The 23,516-nt window shown below is 39.2% G+C and overlaps 1 protein-coding gene across 1 annotated transcript in view; it reads right to left on the bottom strand.

The window, feature by feature from the left end:
• The window catches only part of pde11a (phosphodiesterase 11a), a 50,687-nt gene that overhangs the window by 14,969 nt on the left and 12,202 nt on the right, over nucleotides 1-23,516 (bottom strand). The window contains exons 3-14 of the mRNA XM_005921455.3: nucleotides 19,319-19,408; nucleotides 18,568-18,708; nucleotides 18,349-18,413; nucleotides 16,569-16,701; nucleotides 15,106-15,181; nucleotides 11,461-11,528; nucleotides 11,278-11,370; nucleotides 10,393-10,443; nucleotides 7,720-7,866; nucleotides 7,481-7,588; nucleotides 3,003-3,112; nucleotides 1,400-1,490 (exon numbers count right to left, since the gene is read on the bottom strand). Coding sequence (XP_005921517.1) covers nucleotides 1,400-1,490; nucleotides 3,003-3,112; nucleotides 7,481-7,588; nucleotides 7,720-7,866; nucleotides 10,393-10,443; nucleotides 11,278-11,370; nucleotides 11,461-11,528; nucleotides 15,106-15,181; nucleotides 16,569-16,701; nucleotides 18,349-18,413; nucleotides 18,568-18,708; nucleotides 19,319-19,408 — 1,173 coding nt within the window. The remainder of the gene's footprint in view (nucleotides 1-1,399; nucleotides 1,491-3,002; nucleotides 3,113-7,480; nucleotides 7,589-7,719; nucleotides 7,867-10,392; nucleotides 10,444-11,277; nucleotides 11,371-11,460; nucleotides 11,529-15,105; nucleotides 15,182-16,568; nucleotides 16,702-18,348; nucleotides 18,414-18,567; nucleotides 18,709-19,318; nucleotides 19,409-23,516) is intronic.

The following is a 23,516-nucleotide window of genomic DNA, read 5'->3' on the forward strand; positions in this document are numbered from 1 at the left end:
TATAAACAAGCTAACTTTTTTCCACTCGATAAAAGTTAACGTGAGTGTTCTCGGTGGTCAGGAACAAATGTAATCGCATGGCAGGATGCTGTAAAAGGACCAAACTTCAGCCAGGAGAACAACTGAGATGGTACTTTTCTGCATTTCCCAGCACCACTGTCTTTTACAGATGGCTATAGACGCTCACTGTTGGACCTCTGCACTGACTTCCTCCTTATGTGCAGAAAATCTGGATTTGGATTCATCACTCCATAAAATCTATTACCACTGATTTTTCAGTCTAGTTCTTGTGTAATTTGTTATACATCAGTCTTTTCTCCCTCTTTCCCATTTAAGAAGAATCACTTCTTGACAAAAACCCTTCCACTGAGACCATTTCTGATGAGGCTCCAGTGAACAGTAGATGGATCATCTGACGGGCCAGTTTCCTCAAATATATTAGGGACACACCATACTGAGATACCACACCATACTGAGATTGGACAACATTTAAGCTGATAGCACTTCTAAAACACTATTTATTAATACCATTTTATCTGTGGCAGTTTTTCATAGATTTAATTGAGTAAACAAAGGATTTATTTTTACGTCAGATACTAGTAACAAAGTGCTTAAACGATTTAAAATTGCTTCTCTGCTAATCTGTCCATTATTGGTCAACACAACACTGGTTCATCCCTTGTGTGAGATGACTTTTTAATGCTTAATCATTCATAGATCAGTGTTAAGTGGCTTCAAAACAAAAAACATTCCTCTAAAAATATTCAGGTACAAGAACTGAACTGAAAATGAGTGGAAAAAGCAGCCATTGACCAAAGAAAAACATGTCTGGAGAGCTACTGCTCAAGACCACTTAAAAAAAATAAATGTCTCTATTTGGAAGTAAAATATAAAGAAATGAGGGGTGGCACAAGAATTTTACACAGTAGTGTATTTACCAAAAAAAAGGTAATCTCAGTCCTTTAAGGTCATAACTTTAACCTTCTATCACTCACTGTTCAACCTTCAGGATTAATAGGCATTGACATCTACTTCAGCAGGGAAACCATGAGTGTTACTAAAATTATTGCATTTAATTTTTGGACCTGGTGGTTCCAGGTTGCTGGTACTGTGCATGCTGCTGGCAGCTGGCATCAGTAATGAAATTAGTTTGACCATGTAAAATATCAGGACAGTGAAAAAGATCTGCAGTGCAGATATTAACAGACTTTCAATATAATGAAAAGTAGCACAAATGTGAACATGCAATGCACTGAAATACAAGAGTGCTGCAAAAAATGTCTTTGTGAAGAGATTCTGAATGTCGGGTCTTTCTGTATGCTTTCTGTTTTGTCTGAGGTAGGCATTAGCAAACCGTTTATGGTAACTGCATTGCAGCAGATATAAGAACATAGCCCACCTCGCTCTGCAGGATCATGACAGCATGGTTGAAGTGGTGGTGCTCCAGTGTAGCAGAGGTCCCATAAAGCAGAGCGAGAGCTGAGCCCGTCCTGCCAAACACACACACACGCGCACGCATATTGGGATCAAAAACGAGGGATAACATAATCAGGATTCAACACATGCAGAGAAACTGATTGAGTTTGGTATGATTTCCTCACCAACCTGTCACCACGTGTTGCAGTACAGAAAACAGCTTGAGAGTCATATCCTAAACTACAGCAAAGACGGAGAGGTTTCACACTGAATAAGATCGTTGTTTAATTTAGCTTCTAAAAAGAATACTCAAGAGAAGTGACACAGCCACAAACGACGCATGCGAGCTGGATTTAAAATGCAAAAATATCCCACATTTTAGTGCCGTCTTTAAATGTTATTTATTACCCATGGTAAAAATCAGCATTTCTTATAATGAGGGTTTTACAAATGTGAATTAGTCTGGATTAATAGGTTGAGGTGTACATGCAATTGCAGCAGATCTGTTGGCTGCTCATCCATGATGTGTGTCCTGTTCCACCACATCCCAAAAGTGTTGTTGGATTGAGATCTGGTGACTCTAAGGGCCATTTAAGCACAATGAATTCACTGCTCTGTTCAAGAAACCAGTTTGAGATGATGTGACGAGAAGATGGGTACAGTGTGGTCATAAGGGGATGAGCATGGTTAACAACAATGCTCAGGTAGGCTGCAGACTTTAAACAATGCCAAAGTCAGCCCAAAAAATCTAATTAAGGAAGCAGTACACCACCAGGAGTTTGAACTGCTGCAAGGCAGGTTGAATCCACATCGTCATGTTGTCTGGCCAGCCTCCTCATCAACAAGACATTTTAACCCAACTGCTCACTTAAGAGTTTCTCTTTTACAGATCATTATATCACTTTTCTTTCCCATTCTGATGCTCACTTTGACCTTGAGCAGATTGCCTTGTCTACATTGTCTAAATGTACTGGGTTGCTGCCAAGTGATGACATTTGCATTATCAAGCAGCTGAACAGGTGTTGGGCTGCTAAAACCAACACTACTGTGCCCAGCTTGAAAACACTGGGTGCATTCTGAAAGTTAAAATACAATAAAGGAACACTTAAACTGTTGAGCAGCTGAAATCCTACATGAAACAAGAATAGCGAAAGAAATCTAACTTTCGAAGCTACAGTCTCCTCAGCTGCTGTACATTTACCGTGTTATTGAAATAAAAACTGCAACAGCGCTGTGATAAATGCCCATTCTTTATATAAACATGTTGCCAGAACAACATTTCTCATATCATTTTCTGATATATTTTCGATCATGTTCCAACATTTTTGAAAATCAGCTTGCACTATAACAATCTTGATGGAAGCAGAAAATATTTATATTCAGTAATTTATTAGCTTTTTTTAATGCACCCAGAGTCAGCAATGTTTACAGTTTCTTCGTTAAGGAGACTCTTATATAAGCCTTAAACAACTTCCGACTTGACTCTTGCTGATCTGAGCTGCACTACTGCAGACTGCTGCAGATGGGAACAGCAGTGTGTAGATTGCAGTATGTTCGTATGTGTGTGTGTGTGTGTGTTTCCTTACTTTGCTTGAAAAGCGTTGTTGGTGCCCCTGTGGTCCAAGTCATGGCACACACATCCGACAATAAGGGCTAAGATCTCCACGTCTGTCAGAGTCTCCTGGAAACCTGCTGTCTGATTGGCACAGAGAACAGGAGGCAAATAAGAAATCACACACACACACACAGAGACACACACACACACATTCCATGTGCTCCAGAGCTGCATCTATTACTCTATAATTTTATGAAGCTGTAAGCAGTACATTGAATAAAATGAAAAAAAAAAACCCCACTAAAACAGCAGCATCATCCAAAACTATATCCCTCTAAAAATGAGGGGACTGCAGTAACACAGCCAAACAGTGAGATTTATGGCTTGGATGAATGGATTCTGGAGGCCATGTGCTGAGTGAGTCACTATAGGTCATTGTGGGGATAGCGGCAAAGATAGCAAGGCCCTCAGCCTACTCATTAAAGCACATGGGAGAAGAGCTGAGGGGTCCACAGGAGCTTACACGCTGCTATTTCTTTCCCCTCTGCCAATAATCAATTCAGATGGGATGCCACACATTAATGCTGCACTTGATTAAGTGAACTACACTGTGGTGTTTTATACGAGTTTGTGTGCATGTCTGTATGCATGTGTAATTGTGTGAGAGTGTGCGTTACCCCAAGGACCTGATAAATTAAAAGGCCTGCTGGAAAAGCAGAAGTAATTCTCTTGGGGTCTCAATTCAAGCAAACACAGAACTGGCTGTTTGTACAGTTAATAATATAGTGAGTCATCATTTAAATCTCTGTGAGTTCAACGTAGATCAAACTGAAATGTAGTATTACATAAAATAATAAGATTTTAACAATCTTAACATTGATCATAGGGTCATTCATCAGCTGCCTAGTTGCAAGCTGGCTAGTTATTTCCATTCATATTCATGCCAGTGTGCAGCAAAGCTATTGCAACCTTATCTTTTAATGTCTCTCATTTATATGCTGCGTTAACTTGATTTTCTGTACATCCAGCAACATCCAGGTCCGTCATTTAAATATACTTACTATCCTATCATATGTCAATCACCGGTATCCTGCGCTCCTATTGGTAGTCCTTTGGATTGTTTTCCTCAAAGTTTAAAAAAGTTTAACTCAGAATCCACCCCTTTCACATCGCCAGTGATTTTTCATCCATGGTTGGCTAAAGGCGCTAAATGCCACTGACTTTCTATGGCCTCTGGTCGCCATGATTATGGTGGTGATAAAAAACTGTCCAACTTTGCTGCAGACATGTTCACAGCTTGGTCTGAAAAATCTTTAATTTCTTCACTAATGTAAACTGCAGAGAGGGATTTTTTTTTCACCAATTTTATTTGCATTAAAGTTTAAAGTTGTGAATTACTGGGTTTCTTTGCCAACACTAGCACCTGTAGCCTGCTTTGAGGCTTTTTAGTGTGCTTCTAGACCTAGACTTTATGGTGTTGGTACCTTTTGCAGCATTTCCAAGAAGATAATGGGGAAAAATAAAGTAGCTTGCTATATGGTTAACTCTATTCACTGATTGTGCAAGACATTTGTGCACCAGATTTGGGAAGTGAAGTTCATTGAAAATGACAGCGACTTCACGTGACATCAGATGAAATAACCACTGGTTCAATTCAATCCTTTTATTGTGCCTACTGGGAAGCTCAGTTTACAGACAAACTGTCAAAACGTATCCACCAAAAAGAAGGATAAGAAAAATGGTACAAAAAACAACAACAAAAAAAACTCAATTTGGTCCAACGAAGTGGACGCAATCAGACTTAAACTTTAAGCTGTGGGACTGAATCATGTGACAACAAAGAAAGGGTACAAAAGGGTGGTAGCAGGTTACCTAGGCAACCAGAGCAACTCAAATGTCCACTAGCAGTCAACCATCAGCACCAAAGTGACAAGTGGCAAAATCGCTTTCCCCTTTAGCACTAATCAGCAAAACAAACCAAACTGGCATTAGCTGATAAGTTAGCACTCACAGTCTTGTCTTGAGATAAGTCAATTTTGACACCAAGAAAACAGGATAGTACAATTTTTTCAGCTTCCCACGTAGAGTCTATGCTATACTATGCTAACACCACAGAACCCAAAGAATTCTCACACTCCTCCAACATGATTTTGCTTGGTACTAGCTAGCTACACACTGTGGCACTACCTGAGCAGTGACTGTCCTCTCTTTTTTGCATATTGGTGGTTGTCAAAATCATTAAGGTACAATATCACTACCTACCACTTTGGAGTGTCAGCCATTATCATATCTGTGCTGGTTTTTGCTGGTGTTAATAATATTAAATGTAGTAAAAAGCAGCGTGGTTTTTGCTGCAGCGCTTTTTGAAATTCTTCATTCTGTATTTTTTCATGGCCCAAATAAAATTCCATCACGGATACAAACTTTGGTACGTTGCGTAGGGGAGACCGGGGATAGTTGTAACGTGGGTCAGTTGTAACACTTCCAATTTCTCCAGTCAGGGCTAAGTTTCAAATGATGTGACTCATCCTGTGCATGCCCAACTCAGTTCTGCTATCACATGTGAAAAATCAGCACATTTCGTCAAACACAGACAATTTAACACGAAAAAAGTTATTTATATGCCAAAAAGTAAGTTTTTCTACTTTATTTCAATTTGTAATAGCATTATCTGCTTTGCAGTTAAACTCCTCAAACTTAAATTATGTTATTTGTATGTCTATGGGGATATATTCTGTGTGGGTCTTTAGTGCTAATGTTTTAGCCGTTGGCTGTAATGTTAGCTAGTTCATGGCTACAGGAGTCTGGTTCAGTTGTAACAGCAACAGTCTGGGTCAGTTGTAACAATAATGCAGATGTTACAACTTACCACACTATTACTTTAACTTATATTAAACAAGTTGGGGCAACGACATCAGCAGAGAGAGGTTCACTGGTCGCTTTTGTATATGCGGTTAATGCCATTGGCAACACAATTCCTCCACTGTTTGTGTTCCCACACATACATTATGCAGACCACTGTGTCAGAGATGGACCAGTAGGAAGTACTGGTAGTGGAAATAAATCAGGATGGGTGCAAGAAACAGATTTCCTCATCTTTCTGAAGCACTTTGCAAACCACACCAAGGTAAGCCATGATAAAAAGTAATGGAATTGCGATGCTGGTGAACAACTACATTTTTTCAGCTTCATTGTTATGTTCAAAATTGGTGCAAGAGTTGTAGGTTATAATGCCCACTGAGCCAATGAGGCCAAACTCAAGGAAGACCAACCAAAATTAATGAAATATTCAGTTGCAGAAAATTCCATAATTTGTCTTTTTTGGGGGGTTGGAATATGTTCAAAAGCTAGATTTCTGCATTCTGTCACACACACACAGCTACATAAATGGATGTAAGTGCATTCATGTGTTGAATAAACAAAGATTACATGTTAATGTTTTGTTAGTACCCTTATTTCATTGTGTTACATTTCACCCCAGGATATGTTACAACTAACCCAGACTATGGGGTTAATTGTAACATTTCACTCTTCGTGTTTGAGACCATACCATGCAATGGGTAATTGTGCTGCAGAGAAAATAGCTGCACTATTTAATAGCAGAGACATGTAAATACTTTGCATTACATTTTGAATCCACTACCTTAAAAGAGCTCCAATTTACAGACAGAAATGTGAAAAATGTTACTACTATCCCCGGTCTCCCCTACAGGTGATGTATGTTGAACATCATAGGTGAAAAAAACGCAAATGTAGAATGTAACATCATATTTGCAGGTGGATTGTCAAATAAAGACTATTTATAGGAAATTTTTAAAAAGTGACATCTGTAAAAATGGGGTTTTTTGTCTTCTAAATTTATTGTCATGGTCAGCTGTGCTACTGACAGTGAAGGATTAGAGGAGGACCCAAATGCAGATGTGCAGAGGCAGACTGCATTAACTGAAAGTGAGCTGTTTAATGACTGTTTATATTCAAACAAAAAACCAAAACATAAGGTCCAGAAGAGGAAATTATAAATTATAAAACTGCAGGAACATAAAAGCTTGAATAAGCAGTAAGACAAGAGGAACAAACACTCAAACTAAGGACAAAAGGAGACAGCGATTATATGTACACAGAAGTGCAATCGGGGAAGTGGAGACAGCTGGAGAGAGTGAGAAAGCTGAAGTCAATCATAGAGAAGAAGACGAGGAAAGTAAAGCTAAAAGCAAAGTGGAACGAACAACTAACTCTAAGATAGCAAAAACATATGGATATGCAACATAGGATGCATACAAACATATATGTAGATATACACTACGATCATTATAGCAAACTAATTATTTAATTAAGTTTTCCAGTTATCAATAGCAGTTTATATGGCAACAGCCCTCATATCGTCACTGCTGGTCAGATCAACTTTCTCAAAGCTTTTCTATTCTTATCTCTAACTGTATGTTGAAATGCAATGCCTTGATCTAACTGTGTTTAGAACAGAAAGTGATCAAAAATGAGCATGACCATTACCGTCAGCATGGCAAACATGCACTGGCAAACGTTGAATGCGTGTCTCCAGTTGTGATAGAGAACCATTCTGTAGTTTTTTCTGACAGTCAGCAGCCATCTGCACAGCGTCTGCAGGGTAAGACAGGTGGCGAGATGAGCACATGGGTCAGCGGTCCTCGTGCGGTTCCAAAACTGTTCGGGGCAATCTCAATCAAGTATTAAAGCAAAGGAATTAAGACAGGGAAACTCAGTGTCCTCACCTCATAGTCAATCTTAAATTTCTGCACCATTCCCAGTTCCATAAACATTCTCAAAGCTGCCGTTATCATGGCGTCAACATCCAGAGAGAAATCATCAAAGGAGAGCTTGTCGATGCCCAGCTCGCAGACTAGGGGGATGTTAGCAGCCTGTTTTGCCATGGCAGGAGGAAACATACAGGACAAGAACAAGAGCAGAAATGAAGATGAAGAGGTCAGAGGATGTTGTGCGATTTTCAGATGTTATACGGAAATATAAAAACATGCTAATTAAGACCCGAAGCTTCATTTGGAGGGGTTTAAGATTAATGAGGGGGATCTACTGGAGAATTTCATTGTTGTTGCTCACTGACAATTGTGGCAACAATAATCATCAGCAGCTTTTTTTCTGTGGTATTCAAACAAAAATATAGGATTCCAATTAAGCATTTTCATATTGAAGCACATCTTCTATCTTTAATCGGTTCTAATGAGCACAACGTCTATCTGATCAGGAGATGCTCTTCCTGACTTGAGTCAGCATTTATAATTGAAGGATTTTGAGCTTTGCAGTCAAATATATCTTAGCAGAGTTAAAGTTTCTGTAAAGCTGTGTTTCTCTTTCCTCTCTATCTGTCTTCTCTAACAACCACCATTGTTTCCTGCGCAAACATTTGCCTTTCTGGCCAGCAGGTATTCTTTAGATCTTAGTTCATAGCCCCGGGGTTATGAAATGTCAGCCAGATTTGTTTGCCACTGCCTTTTTCACACCAGTGGAATCCCAGGCAAGCGTGCTCAACAAGGCTACTTATGTAGTGCAGAAAGTGGAGGGAAAGGCAGAAGCAGAGAGCAGTGCTGCATGAGGGGGCTGAAAGATCACACAGGCACACTAGAGAGCAGGGATCCTACTATGCAATAATGGCCACAGGGGAAAATCCTAAACATGAAAGTGCAGGAAAATAGGTCATATCTATTTTTCAGAAATGTCCTGCCAATTAAAAATGTAGTCATTTTCCATATTTTCATCTTTATCAATAATGCATTGTGAATGAATGCTTATTGATTGAAGTAATCCATTCCAAATGCTACAATTAGTTTAAATTCGCAGGGGACTTCTCAGCTCCTATTTATGCTTGTGCGCTGCTGCATTTCTTTTGAAGCTGAAGTCTGCCAATAATTTCTCTCTTTTGCCATAGATTTTTTTTCCCTTCTCATTAAAGTTAATAAGAAATTGTTATTTAATTAGAAAAATATATATCTTAGTTAAAGCACCTACGAGGAAACCAAATACATTGTGAGTATCTTAACTTTCTGTGAAAAAACTTTCATTTTATGTATCAGTAAAAGTTTATCTTAGATCAAACTTTTGTGAAATCGGGATGCAGCAGAATCCTAATACACCTTTAATGTTGGTGTTTTATTTCATATGTCTTAATTAATTATTGATTCTTATTATTGTCTTATTATTATTATTAATTAAGGACAGCATTTAGAAGAACAAAACATTAGATCATGGTAATTATCTGCACCAATACAGACATGTTTGAGACATGACCTTGGGTCATATGACAGATCTTTGCCAATGGACCTGAGAGACCTGGGAGATGATAGAAAATGAATGAGATTGGTGATATAAACTGGGATCTACCCATTAAAAGCCTTAAAAACAACCAGCAAAATCTTAAACTGGATTCTAAAATTGACAGAAAGCTTATGCAGCAAGGCCAGGACTGGAGGGATGTGCTCATATTTCTTAGTACCAGTCAGCAGTCTTGCTGCTGATTTCTGCACCATCTGCAGATGCAGGTATGGGAAGATTAATCCAGACGTGAAGTTATAAAGTTACACATAATTTTTTTTTCCTGATCATAAGAATGATAATCTCAGTTTTGTCACTGTTTAACAGCTTTAGCAGTTGTTAATCAGCCAACCTTGTTTGTCTCCAAGACAGTCAAGTAGATGCTATAGGGAATCCTGATATTTTACTGGAAGATATAGCTGTAAATCATCAGTATAGAAATGAAAGGCAATGTTATATCTCTTAATATTATTATTAAATGGAAAAAAGTGCAAAGACCCCCGAGGGACCCCACAAGAAACAGGGGCAGAGAATAAGAAAAACTGACACCTTAAGAGAAGAACTGAACCAGCTGTAACCTTAATGCCAACCCATTGTTAAATGCAAGCCAAAAGAATGTGAGTAACAGATCAGTGCTCACTGTCGACAAAGCCATTTCAAGTGCTGTGAACAGCTTCAACGTCTAGCCCCCAATAACTAAGTTGCCAGCTACCATCTTTTTAAAAATGAGGCTTCAAAACAGGATTTTAGTAGCTTTTAGGGGGTTTAGTCCATTTTTTATTTAGAGTCTATGGAAGTTACCTCATTAAAAGAATACCCCACAAGGTGGTGCTTTCTTCCAATGCCATATAGGTTTTTGATCAGGTTTATTTAGCCAAACTAAATGCTCAGTTTGTAGCTGCAAGTAATGAGTAGGATATGGCACAGCATGCTAACTTCTCTTGTGCAGTGGCCAATTTGCACCAGTGCCTCCTTTTTTGTGTTTTTCCAAAAACACAAAAAAAAAATATATTAAAAAATACTTAAAATAAAAATATAAAAACTTGATTGTGCCACATCTGCAAATCCTGAAAGAAAAACAAAAGTTTCTACTGTGAACAACAGTGAACATCTATTACCTTGAATTTGTCAACTTCAGTCTTGGAGCAAGTGGCATGGTACGACAGAACCTGCAAAATGATGGCACAGTGTCACTCAGTGTACTTTTCAAACCCTTACCAGTAAGGCTCTACAAGACGCCCAGCTGTTGCTGCAGCTGAAAATACTGCCCGTTTGTACGTTTTAGTGGATCATCCAGATGATGACGGTAACACTCACATCTGGAACAGCTTACAAGAGCTGCAATGTCAGCGCTGATTCCATCGCTCATTCCCTGAGAGAAATACTTTGCACAGGCCTGCAGTTGCTTATTTGATCATGTTTATTCAGTGCTACCAGACGCAGTGCATCAACATATTAGTTCACCCAGTGTCTCAATTCTGTTCTCTACTTGTCCTATTTGGAAACAGCAGTGCTAACTACCATAATGCACCTGAAAGCTCCCTATTGTAATCTAAGGACATACTGTAAAAGCTGAATAGTGCTGAATGGCTTCATACCACAGGGCAGATGAGGGATTGCTTTTCACTGCCTCTCATTAATTTTCAATAAAACCTTTGTGAGAAGGTTATCTACAAAGAGAGATCAGCACTTTTTTTTAATGCGTACATTCTTCTGGAAATATGAGACAAAAAAGAGGAGCCAAGTACAAAAGACCACTGAGAGAGAATAAGTAGGAAGGGAGTTTACATTTTCCATGTAGCAGCTGTTGTTTGCTGTGACTTCTGGTTAAATGTGTTACCCCTGAGCATATGTTGATCGGAACGCAAAGTAAAGATGCCGTTATAGTGAATGAAACAGAAAAATAAATACAGTAGGACTCACAAACACAAATAAACACGTCAAGCAGTTTGCTTAGCAGTGTTTTTACAAATAGAAGTGGATACACAAAAACGCGCTCTTACATCCAAAGCCACCGACTGCTTGGCCCAAGACTTTTTCACCTGGTCATACATGATGGTGTTGTTGATGCCCAGTCCACAAAAGATCACAAATGCCTAAAAGGATAAAACAGAGAAACTCCCATGGTTTCCAAAATGTTTAGAGAATTGCTAATGCTGAAAAAAATACACAAGCAATTGTAATACCTCAAAAAGACGCTGGTCTGCATCATCAAAGGGTTTCCCATCGAGCCTGTTCAGCACTTGGGCAACACCTGTTACACAAAATAAGTTTACCCATACCAACAGCATAGCAGTAATGCTTTAAGGTTGATACTGGCAGACTAGTATCAGGATCAATATTATGAATTATTAAAGAAAATTAAGGGAAGAGGCAACAATAGTGCACATAAATGGGGTTAAGAAACAAAAGTCTGCAGTGCAGCTATCTCCTGTGTTAAACATTTGGAAATCAGTGAAAACAGAAGAATAAAATGATTGTTTAATAGTGCTGAAGCTGCAAAATAGATAATGTTATCTTTGACCGAAAATCCAGTTATTCTGCACAACCCTGTAGTGGGGTTTAACAAAGCAGTCTTTCCTTTTTAGACGGCTTCTCTCATTGTCTAATCAAAACAGAAAGAACTCCGGTAATAAAGGAGAACATCCAATTAATACAGCAACTCTTATTTCCACATCATTACAATTTTTATTTATCTGCAGGAGGTGAAAGAAGCCTGTCAATGGGATTATGTGTTCCTTTCAGTGAATAGTGTGAAAAGAATTTACAATGCAACTATGATCAATTTTCATTTTGGTGCCATTAATTTTTAATGCATGGCAAACATTCTCTAAAATCTAATTTTGCTCCTTCTGTATTGAGCTTGTAATTTGTGATGAGTTGCAGCATAGACAAGCTAATTGGTTTAACGAGGCTATATTCCTAGTGCCACAAGTGTTTCATTTAAAAAAAACACACACACACTATCGCAATGATCACGGCACTAATACGGGTTTTTACGCAAACGACTTATGGTCTTGAGTGACTGTACCGTACAATTTATTCACTGCTCTGGTGGTGTCAAATTTTGCTTAGAGCTTCACAAAGCATTGGGCCAGACCTGAGCTGCAACCAGCTCAGCACTACATTAATCCAGGAGGAATTACAGTGTATCAAAGAACTAACCTAAACTCAAAGTCATCTTCATCCAGTAACTGGCAATGTTACATTCTGTGAAGCAGCAACCAGAGCACTGTTAACCTATCCCTCTAAGAAAGCACATTTTAAGTCAAAGCTCCACTTGATTGGCTTAGAACAGCAATTATAATGCCCGTTTTTTATATACATTTACCTACAAGAAAGAGTTTCTGCTGGTCAAGAAGTTGAATGAAAAAAAGTTTTCCAATAATTTTCCTTATAATTTAGATTGAATTCCAGAGGTTATTCATTTTAGCTCCTGTAGAACATCCCAAAAAATAAATGAATAAATAAATAACTGTTAGGAAAAGGAGGCCTTTAGTGCTAAATGCTAAATGGAAACAAATGAACTGCTACAGTTTTAGATGCGGGGATAGCGCCTGTGCCGATTCTTTGTACCATAACAGATGTGTTTAAATCTTCTACCCAATGCAAAAATCCCAGAAAAGGTGGAAACAAGCAACAGTGCAGCAATGAGCGCTTGAGTCTATGGCAACTTTCTATAAAGTGGAATCATGTCAAGTCAGATTTATTTTTACAAAACAGTTTTTTAAAAAAACAGCTGATCCTGTAAGTGCGGCTGAAATAATAAAACAATATAAATCAAAAGCAATCAAAACGCAGTCTGGTTTAAAAGCCAAAGTATGAAAGTGGGTTTTCAAGCAGCTTTAAAAGTTTCTAATGTTGGGGAGATCCCGATGTGATGTGAAGAGGCAGTTTGTTACACAATTTAGGAGCAGCTTCTGTGAAGACCCAATCGGCTCCATGTTTTATTCTGAACCTCACGACAGCTAGGAGCATCTGTTCACCAGACCCCACCGGTAAAGTGGGAGCATGCAGGGGCAAACAATCAGTGAGGTACGCAGCACCAACCCAGGCAAACACTTAAAAACATCCATCCATCCATCCATCCATCCATCCATCCATCCATCCATCCATCCATCCATCCATCCATCCATCCATGTTCTTCCGCTTATCTGGGGCCAGGTCAGCAGCCTAAGCAGAGAAGCCCAGACCTCCCTCTCCCCAGCCACCTCCTCCAGCTGGTCCAGGGGAACACCAAGGCATTCCCAGGCCAGCCAAGAGATATAATCTCTCCAGCGTGTCCTGGGACCGGTACAACATCCGCATCACTGCGGCCGCAGCACCAATCCGTCTGTCGATCTCCGGCTCCCTTCTCCTGTCACTCGGGAAAAAACTAAGAATAAAATCTTAAAATCAAGATTTAATTTTGAGAATCATCTGCATAAAAAGGAAGTGAGGGGCCACGCTTTCTCATGATTGAACTTGGGCCAAGAACAGACACCTGAGGAACCCCACATAAACTGAAACGCTTCTCCCAGTTAAATACAGGGATACTATGGAAATAAAGAATTTAGAAATTGGTCCAAAGTTGGGTAGAACTGTTGGGCTGTGGTTTTTGCATTTTAAGATTGAGAAGGTGCTACAAACGTGATTCAGACTTCAGACAAAACTACGCTGTCAAAACACATACTACACAAATAAATAGGTAGTGTACACAGTGTACTACATTAAAGGGACTAGGGATTTAAGTATAATAAAAAAAATATTTTGTTCTCTCTGTTTATCTGGATAGCAAAATAATTGTTGTTTTTTAAAAAAAAAGATATTCATTAAATTCAGGAAAATAAATCATTAAAAATACCTGGTGAGCCATCTGCTTTTATTAAAGTCAGTTTCAATGATGCATAATATGCTAAGATGGATTTCACTAATCATTATTATTGTTAAAGTATTTATTTTGCTTATATTTTGAATGAGTCTGCTGGAACCTTGCGGATGACACAAGGGCTTTAATTTTTCTAGCTGAATGTAGCCTTGATATAAGAATTTCATCTTCTGCTGCTTTGTTTGTTTAATGGTTTTTCACTCCAGATCCTCAGGTGCCACCCACACACTGTGTTTCTTCCTCACTCTTTGTGTTCTTCTTCCTCTCCCCTCCCTGACAAATGCACTTACACCTACGCAAAGATGCACACAGGTCTTCACCAACCATCTGCACCAGATATGCTGATCACTTTGCACTCAAATAAAACTAATGGCTTCCCGCGTCAGATCTCAGTGGACTGAATAGAGCCGCTATCGTCGCTCCTCCTTGCAATATCCAGCGCCAAAGCCAGATGAGAGATCAATGATTTATCAGAGTGTCAGTGTGGTGTTAGCCTGGGGCTGATTCACAAACACAAAGCACGCTGCCAGAAGAAGGGAACCACCTCTAAGTGTGGCGTGATGGTGCAGCATGGAGTTAATCATGCAGTCTTGGCTGGACAAATTTTCAAGCCCTCCCCCTCTTATATTCTCTGCCTTATGCAGCAAAAAGGTGCATGCCTGTGCAGTATTAGTGGTAATGAAATTACTGCAATTGAACACAGCATGCAGCCAAAGGTGTGTGGAATGTGGTGGTGTTTTATGGCTTGACTTCTTGCTATTGGTTCCAGCTAGGGACCCTTCTACAAATGACTTTTAAAATGATATTTTAGGACATTTTGCATTCCTTTGTAGCAACATAAGCTATCCAGAACCTTAGTAAGTGCCTAAAGACATCCTTTAGTATCTAATGTCATTCAGCCACACCAGAAACTTTTAAACAGAAGAATTTGAGAATCTAGAAGATTTTTTGTGTATGAACTTACCAATAATTTGGTGGTTGCTGTTCCATATAGGGACACAAAGCACTGAGCGGATATGGAAGTCAGAGAACTGGTCTGCCTGCAAAAAGTGGGAGAATAAAACATTATAATTATTCTACATAAAATGTAAATAATAAATGTTTATTTACTTTATTTAAAATGTTTTCATTCTCTTATGTGATCAGTGTTTTGGGTTTTTCTCCTCATCAATATCATGAAAAAATGAGTGAAAAACCTGTTAAATTTGCTTGTAGTTATAATTATTCTTCATCTATACAGTGCAGGGTTTTTTTTGTTTTTTTTGTTTTTTTGCCTGTGCAGTTTAAAATAGTCCAAATATAAAACGTGAAACTGATGTACTGCACAGAAGTTTATAACTATAAGCCATAAGTCTATAGCTATTGCTGTAATAGTTCCGAATCACTTTCTTTAAAATCTCCACTTTGGGGCAAGGACATGGACAGAGGATGTGCACTCACAATGCCTTTAAAACAGATTACAACTATTCTGAATGGCTACTGCATTAAACAGATGCATTTGAAACTGATTTTAAGAATATGATTTTATTGTAAGTGCGGCATTGACAGAATACTTCTGTTTGGAAGATCAAGTGCAGTATGCACACTCAGCTGGACACTAGCCAGACTTTTACCCGCCAGCTACACTCTCCATCACCGAAACCCAACGGAGTATTTCAGTTAGTGTGAAAGTGTCTTAAGTAGAGCATTTCCTGCAGTGCAATGAGAAAGAACAGCTTCGGAAAATGTACGTTTATGTGTGCAGAGAGCTATAAAGACATTTTCAAGAGGCTTCACCAGCTCAAAAAACTGGCAGCCAGTTTAATCTGTATGAGCACTTCACTATTGTGTGAATCCAGGTTAAATGTTAAACTTAAATAAGTTGCTTAATGTGAAAATTATTAGGAAACCATCGTACATATACACAACATAGCCATGTATTTGTCCCAACAGATTGTCAATGTGGAGAACTGTAATGTCTTCAAGTGTCTGACGTAGAAAATTTGCTTCAGACCAGCTAACATGTGGCATCACATGACTGCTCACAATGCTGTGAAACTTTGAAAACAAAATCACTGTTTGCCACCTGTCCTACTTGGCAGTTTTGGCTCCCCTGCAACTTCCTTCTGTTTTTCAAGTTTTGAAACAGTGAGTTACAAGATATCTTTAGGACAGAGAAGTGATCAAAACAGGTTTATCCAAACAAAGCAGGGCCACGTGAAAAAGGCCAGAAGTGCACAAGGAAACGACTCTGAAGAGCACAGTGGGCAGATTTAAATCAGGTATGTTTTTATTGGTCTCAGCTTTTTGAATTCACGTTGTATATAATATATCACAATGCAAGACAATCACAGCAGGTGTATTTCATACAAGTCCCACAAATAATTTCACCTTTTTTTTTAAATCCTAGTGATGTGAACTTTAGGAAGTATGTTACTGTGTGGTTACCTCAGCATCAAAGCGAGGATCCTGATAGGCGTCACTAATGTTTACAGGCAGTCCTGTGGAAGCCACCAGCTCCGCAATGCTGTTATTGATGAGCCAGTCTGAGTAAGATGATTTCTCCATGCTGTCTTTGAAACTATGGTCAGAAAAAAAACCCAAGATAGATGACAAAAGACACATCATGGAGAAAAAGTTCTCAACCAGATTTGTTTAATTAGACTGTGTGAGATGAGGTGAGGATATGTGAAATGAATCCTTGTGACCTAAAGGTTCAAAGGTTCAGTCCCAAAAAACTGCTGTTCAGACCTTTAGAAACAAGCTGGCTTAGAGGGAAAGGTAATGTAGTTAAAACAACTTGTTTCAAGCCGGGGAACAAGCCAGTGTAGAATACATTTATAAAGGATTAACATGAACTGTGATTCACACATAGCTGCTCCAGCAGAGTCCAAGAATAAAACAGGGAGCTGGAAATGAGCACAGGTCAGACCCCCTTTATATGCATTTAGAAATGTTACAATAAGCAAACAATCTTATTTTTAGCTACTTGATTTTTAAAAAGTAATGAAAGTAATGACAAGTTAAGCATACAGTATGAGCTATTTTCTGATTAGACGGTGCCCCCACTCTCTGCCAGACACCTGCATCACCATTCAGACTGTTTACATCTTATTGCAGGGTGCCATCACTGAGTTTTTACTTTCAAATACGCCAAAGTAAATGTTCAGTGTGGCTCATTTTGTCTTTTAAGGTTAGAAAAAAGACGGAACGACACAGATGTCAGATCTTTTGGATCCCTTTGATCTAGCGATACAGCTGTGTGTAGATGTGGAACCACAGCACAGCAGTAATAAACCACATGGGTGTGATGGCAATCTGCCTTACCTCCTGTTTCTTTTATTTTTACTATGTTTCTCTCCTAATTCTCTCTCTGTCTTCCTCGGTTCATCCCTCTCATAAAGGAACATTGTTCTTGTGGGAGTAGCTGGGGATTTTAGGCACATCAGAAATCTTACAGTATCCTCACCTTTTGTCACCGAATGCATTTATTTAATTACACACATAAATTTCACTAGCTCTCTTGTTACTGAGATGAGAGCCTTTAGGAAGAGGTGCTTCAGGAATTTGTGCAGTTTTATTTACAAACTGGCTTCATATTTAAAATGTGACAGTAGCAACACATATCGGAAAGGAGCGTGCAGTCAGAAAGAATACATTTCCCAGTCTAGCGGCTGAAAATTTCTTTCATCATCGCTAATTTTTTAATATTGGTATTTCTTGTGTTATGATATTTTTAAATTACTGTTATAGTTACCGTAACTACTGCCTCAAAGTGACCATATCAGTTACAGCAAGTGCAGGACTTGGGGGGATAATTTGTCTTCCTTTTCAGCCTTTTTTTTTTCATCCATAAACATCCTACGCAATATTAAACCTCTCTTTCTCCACTCAGCCATGCCTAGCTGTAGAGAGAAGCTGGAAAACCCAATTAAGCAGGGCTCCCACAGTATGCCTTCTATTCAGAATCCGCATATTACTCCCACAGCACTACATAATAGTCAAATTTTATACAGATTTTTTTGTCCTTGATGGACGCTCTGCAGATTCAAAAAGGCTCTGTGCCAAATGCACAGGTGCCATGTTGCAGATATGACTATTTAATGAGAAGGGTAATGGTATGATGAGTGAGGAAATGGAAGGGAAAATTATGGAGGGGGGGTTGTATGAGGTTTTTTTTTTTTTTAATCAGGCCAAATGTTACAGAGGTGCTCTGAATGAAACATACCTGCTTTCAGTGTCTGCGCTACACTTAGGGGAGAGAAGCTCGAACGACTTGGTGAACTTCACAACCTGAAAGATGCAAAAGGGAAGAAATCACAACAGCTCATGGACATACAAAGTATTTACTGGGAAAAAAGGGGGAAAACAGAAAACAAAAAAACAAGAACGCACATGCGCAAATGCATTGACATATATGACAGGACAGCAGAGAGAAAAACAGTACCGGTGACTCAATGTCCTCCAGCAACTGAACAGAGCAGCGCTCGCACTTAAGCAGTGTCTGTGCACGGTGCATGATCTTCCTGACAATCTTCTCCAGGTCAGTCTGTTCTTCAAACAGGTCATTGACTACTTCCAGGAGTGCCTAAAGACCGGTGACAGAAAACGTTACCACTGGCATTATTCCCAACAATCAAAGGCTGAATAAAAAAAAAATTGGTCAACAGGTAATAGTGATGACCCTTTGAATAAAGATGTTTTGCCTCGCTCAGCTATTGAAACTTGATTATTATCATTATCTCTAAATCATAAACCAACAGCACGATATAATATGATTACTTTGCCCAATAAAAGAAAATTAGGCCCTTTATCTTAGCGAGTGCCAATCGAATTTAATACACAACCACATAAAAATCATGCGGTTTCTTCTCTACTCACTGAACTGTGCACTCATTATGTTCTCTTCCATCACAGATCAATGCCTGTGACATGAATTAGTGCATCTCTTAATGGTCCCTAAGAGATTTAGATCATGAACCAGGCCCCTTGCTGGATATGTGCCCATCCCCCTCCACAGGTCCACAGAAAATGTCCAGACAGGGCTGCATGCTGCTCTGAGATTCCCACTGCAGTGGCAACAAGTGGGCTGCTGCTGATCAATACTCAGCCTCAATGTCAGCATGAGGGTGGAGGAAGTACCGCTGATCCTAGGGGTAGGTGGGGATTATTATCTTGGTTGGCCCTGTTGCCCTTACCCGACTCCTGTCATACTCCTTCCTTGAGGCGGCAAATAGCTGGGCGTTGGAGATTGCAATACCACAGAAGGGCAGGTACATCTGCAGCACCTGTGGACATATTCAACAGATTTGCTGACTAAATAAAGCAACAGGTTTGAAGCGCTTGTTGAGATGAGACACATAGCCCCCACATTTAATCTTTGAAACTAAACTGTAAGACTTCATGAAACATCGTTTGAAGTAGGAAGTATGCCACAAATAACACATTATTGTTGTATAAAAAAATACAATATAATATTAAATCTCATTTGACTTATACGGACAGTTTGTTAGGTACACCTGTTCCACTGCTCATTAGCACAAATATCTAATCAGCCAATCACAAGGCAGCAAGTCAGTCCATTGGAATATGAAGACATGGGCAAAATGCCCTGCTGAATTTCAAACCGAGCATCAGAATGAGGAAGAAAGGTAATTTAAGTTTAAATGTGGCATTATTGTTATTGCCAGAAACTGCTCATCTACTGGTATTTTCCCACACAACCACCTCTAGGGTTTACAAAGAATGGTCCATAAAAGAGAAAATATCCAGTGAGCAGCAGTTCTCTGGTCAAAAATACCTTTTTGATATTAGACATGAGTGGAGAATAGCCAGATGGCTCGTAGCTGATAATTAGGCAACTCAGAATAGCACTCATTCCAACCACGTTAAGCAGAAGAGCATCTCTGAGCACACAATACGCGAATACATACCAGATTTCACTCCTGTGAACTAAGGAAGCTGAGGCTACAGTAAGACAACACAAAAGCATGAATCCATCCTGTGATGGTTCAGTCTGGTTTTGATGGTTTAATGATGTGAGGGATATTTTTTGGCACGTTTTGGCCCCCTTAGTACTAACTGAACATTTAACATTTAACCAAAAGACAAAAGTTTTTGCTTGTTTGTAACTCTTCTCTTTTAGCATTAGGAAATTAAAACACAAGTAATATTTTCATCCAGGAAAAACTTAGCTGTTAAATTAAATTGGAACAAATAAGAAATGGCCTTTCATTGGTGTTATTACTTGCTAGGACAAATAAATCAATTCAACTGACATTTTACCATTTGACCAAATAGTCTGACTTACTGTGCCTTGGGCTCATAACATGAATTCCTTATTTCCCTCATATTTTCTTCACATAAATAATGTAATCACTTGATGTGGTCTGATTGCTGTAGCTAATATGTATGGTATGTATGAACTGAATTGTATTACTGGTTCAGAGTCAAACTACATTCCTTGCTTCCTTACCACAGTTGATTCATAATGAATATCAATACGCACCTTACCTGTATAGAAAGTGCAAAGCAGTGGCTGCAGTGCTACAAAAATATGTGATGTGAAGGTGCGGCTTGAATTCTATATGACCGCAGTTCTCCAACAATGTGGCCTTATCGGTGTGACACTCAGCTCCATAACATTAAATCAATAGAATTTAGGTTGTGTGCTTCCTTGCGCTGCCTCTTTGTTTAGTTGTCAATCTTTAGCATCTGGCTGCTGTGTAAACAATACAATCAGCACAACAGACCCACCAATATTTACCAGCCTTCAGTGTGACCTGAGGGTAGGGACATTACAACAATACATGAATGGGAAGTTACTCAGCTGTCGCCACTGATACAAGGATATCGCTTTCATCTTTCAGAAATTATAATCTATCAGTTCTTCATCAGCTGCAAATGAACATGTGGAGAACACAATGCTAAAGCCTTCTGTGGAAAACTATACGCCTGTACCTGTGGCCTACATGGAAAATATTCTTTTACGTTTACGTACACCGTCGGTTCACAGCACTTCTGCTGCCATGTGAGGTGATAATACCACCTGATGTTACCTACTGAAGTTCAAACCAAGCAACAGTCTTGGGAAGAAAGGTGATTTAAGTGACTTTGAATTTCTTGAACATGGCGGTGTTCTTTGTGCCAGATAGGCTCATCTGAGTTTTTTCAGAAACTGCTGATGGGATTTTTTTTTTTTTTGTTGATGCCAGAGGTCAAAGTAGGATGGCAACATTGCTTTGAGCTGATAGGAAGGCAGTGAGTAACTGCAACCAAGGTGTGCAGAAGAGCATCCCTGAATGCACAATACATTTAACCTTAAAGCCAATGAGCTTCAGTTGTAGATGACCACACCAGGTGCCACTGTTGGCTACGAAGAGGAGGCTGAGGCTACAATTGATACAAGCTCACCAAAAATGTTGCCTTCAGGTGGCAGGCAACATCCTGTCTTGTATTGACCATTCAGACTGGTAGTGGTAGTATAATGGTGTGGGGAATATTTTCTCTGCACAGTTTCTTCCCCTTATTACTAAATGAGCATTGTTTTAACTTTACAGCTTGCCTGAGTATTGCTATTGACTAAGGTAGTCCCTTTGAAGCCACAGTGCACCCATCTTCTGCTGGCTCCTGCTTAAGGTTAGTGGCATATCAGTAACTTCCTAGTCTGTATTACAGTGGTAGTGCTACTACTTTGAACCACTAATATAGCAGAAATTGATTGGGGATAATGTAGTGGTATCGAGTGTAGTGGTATCAAACCTATGTCCTGCTGGATCTGGAACTGCAAAGAAGGTCACTTTTTCTAGACCAAGAGTACCAAACATAAGGCCCGGGGGCCAGAATGAGCTTGCAAAAGACTGCAATCTGGCCCACTGGGCAGCTTTGGAAAATGTGAAGGGGGACCTCAATTTTAGTTTTACAGGTTTTTCTACTGATAAAGACCTGTCCCATGGTCAATCTTACTACAAAATTGCCAAAAGGTAATAGATAAACAATTAAACGACATACTTCTTGTTTCTTTCACTATCTATTTAGATCGTCAGTTCTTAAAACTGGACCATATCACAGCAGTGGGTTTCCAAAGACATTACCAATGACTTGCAGGGCAAACTACTGTAAGGTGGTCAATCCAAGGAGGTGTGCCTTTAGTTTACAACAGCAAAAACTGAAGCTGTTGTGTTTTCCTCTCAGGCTGTCCATCGTCTTGTATGACTGTAGCGTCTTTAGGTTACCGGCCTGGTATACATACTCAAGATCAAATTCGGGCTGTATGTGACCCATTACTTTGGCATCAATACTCTAGTGACTGAGGAGTAAATTAATGGGGGATTATTAATTAATATTCAAAATGGATAGAAATGCATAGATTTTAAAAAGATAGCCTGAAAGAAGTAAACTATGTCACTCATCTGTTGAAACTCTGCAGGGCAGAGTCTTGTGTATTTATAATTATCGCGTTACGTCAGTAAACGTTAAAGTGTAAATCCTCTGCTCTCCCATGTCCTGTTGGTGTGCATGTTATGATACATTAACTACATGTTAAGCCACTGTAATTAAAGACATATTTAATCATAACGTGACACGAAAACTTACTCAGTCATGCTAATGGGTAAATTAACTTTATGCACTTCATTCAGTCATTATACATAATCCAGTGCCTTATGCAACTGTTTTCAGATGCAGAAAACAGATGATGCTGAGCAATGAGTTCATACATAATGTATTTCAGCTGTCCTATGGAATTCTCTAATAATGATCTTCCAGAAAGGCAGTGGCCATCAATAGCCCCAGCAGGAGCAGATTCATTAATGAGCAGGACTTGGGGGATGTGGCTATGGATCTGCCTGTGGAACTAACAGGCATAGCCAAGAAAAGCACTGCTTGCTCTAATTACATTCTGTCAAGCAGGCCATTATACAAGGTTGCATTACAAACAAGACATTTTTTTGCCTAGAGACCTCTGGGCTGACCAGTAAAGAGCGGTTTAATAACAAAGCTAACTGGCCACCGCCTCAGGGACTGTCAGTTCCTCTAACCTCAGTGACTTCCTTCTCTGTAACTGGAATTTCAAATGAGAGAAATCAAGGGGAATTACACAGACAATACTTTTTGTCTCCATTTCTCTATGGATATCTTTTAAAGTTGCGCTTTAAAGCTTTGCATGTGTGAAAAGAGGAAACAGTTGTTGTTTTTAACGAGGTTTGTAGTCAGTGACAAAAAAGAAAATTTCTCCTCTTCCCTGACATTACATGGATCTTGATTTACAATAAGAAAAGAACTACAGATTCTTCACTTACAGTGGGGCAAAAAAGTATTTAGTCAGCCACCGATTGTGCAAGTTCCCCCACCTAAAATGATGACAGAGGTCAGTAATTTGCACCAGAGGTACACTTC

The sequence above is a fragment of the Haplochromis burtoni genome, unplaced genomic scaffold (assembly GCF_018398535.1).
Source record: "Haplochromis burtoni strain Fernald_Lab_line unplaced genomic scaffold, NCSU_Asbu1 Contig_48, whole genome shotgun sequence".
NCBI classification, from domain to species: Eukaryota; Metazoa; Chordata; class Actinopteri; order Cichliformes; family Cichlidae; genus Haplochromis; species Haplochromis burtoni.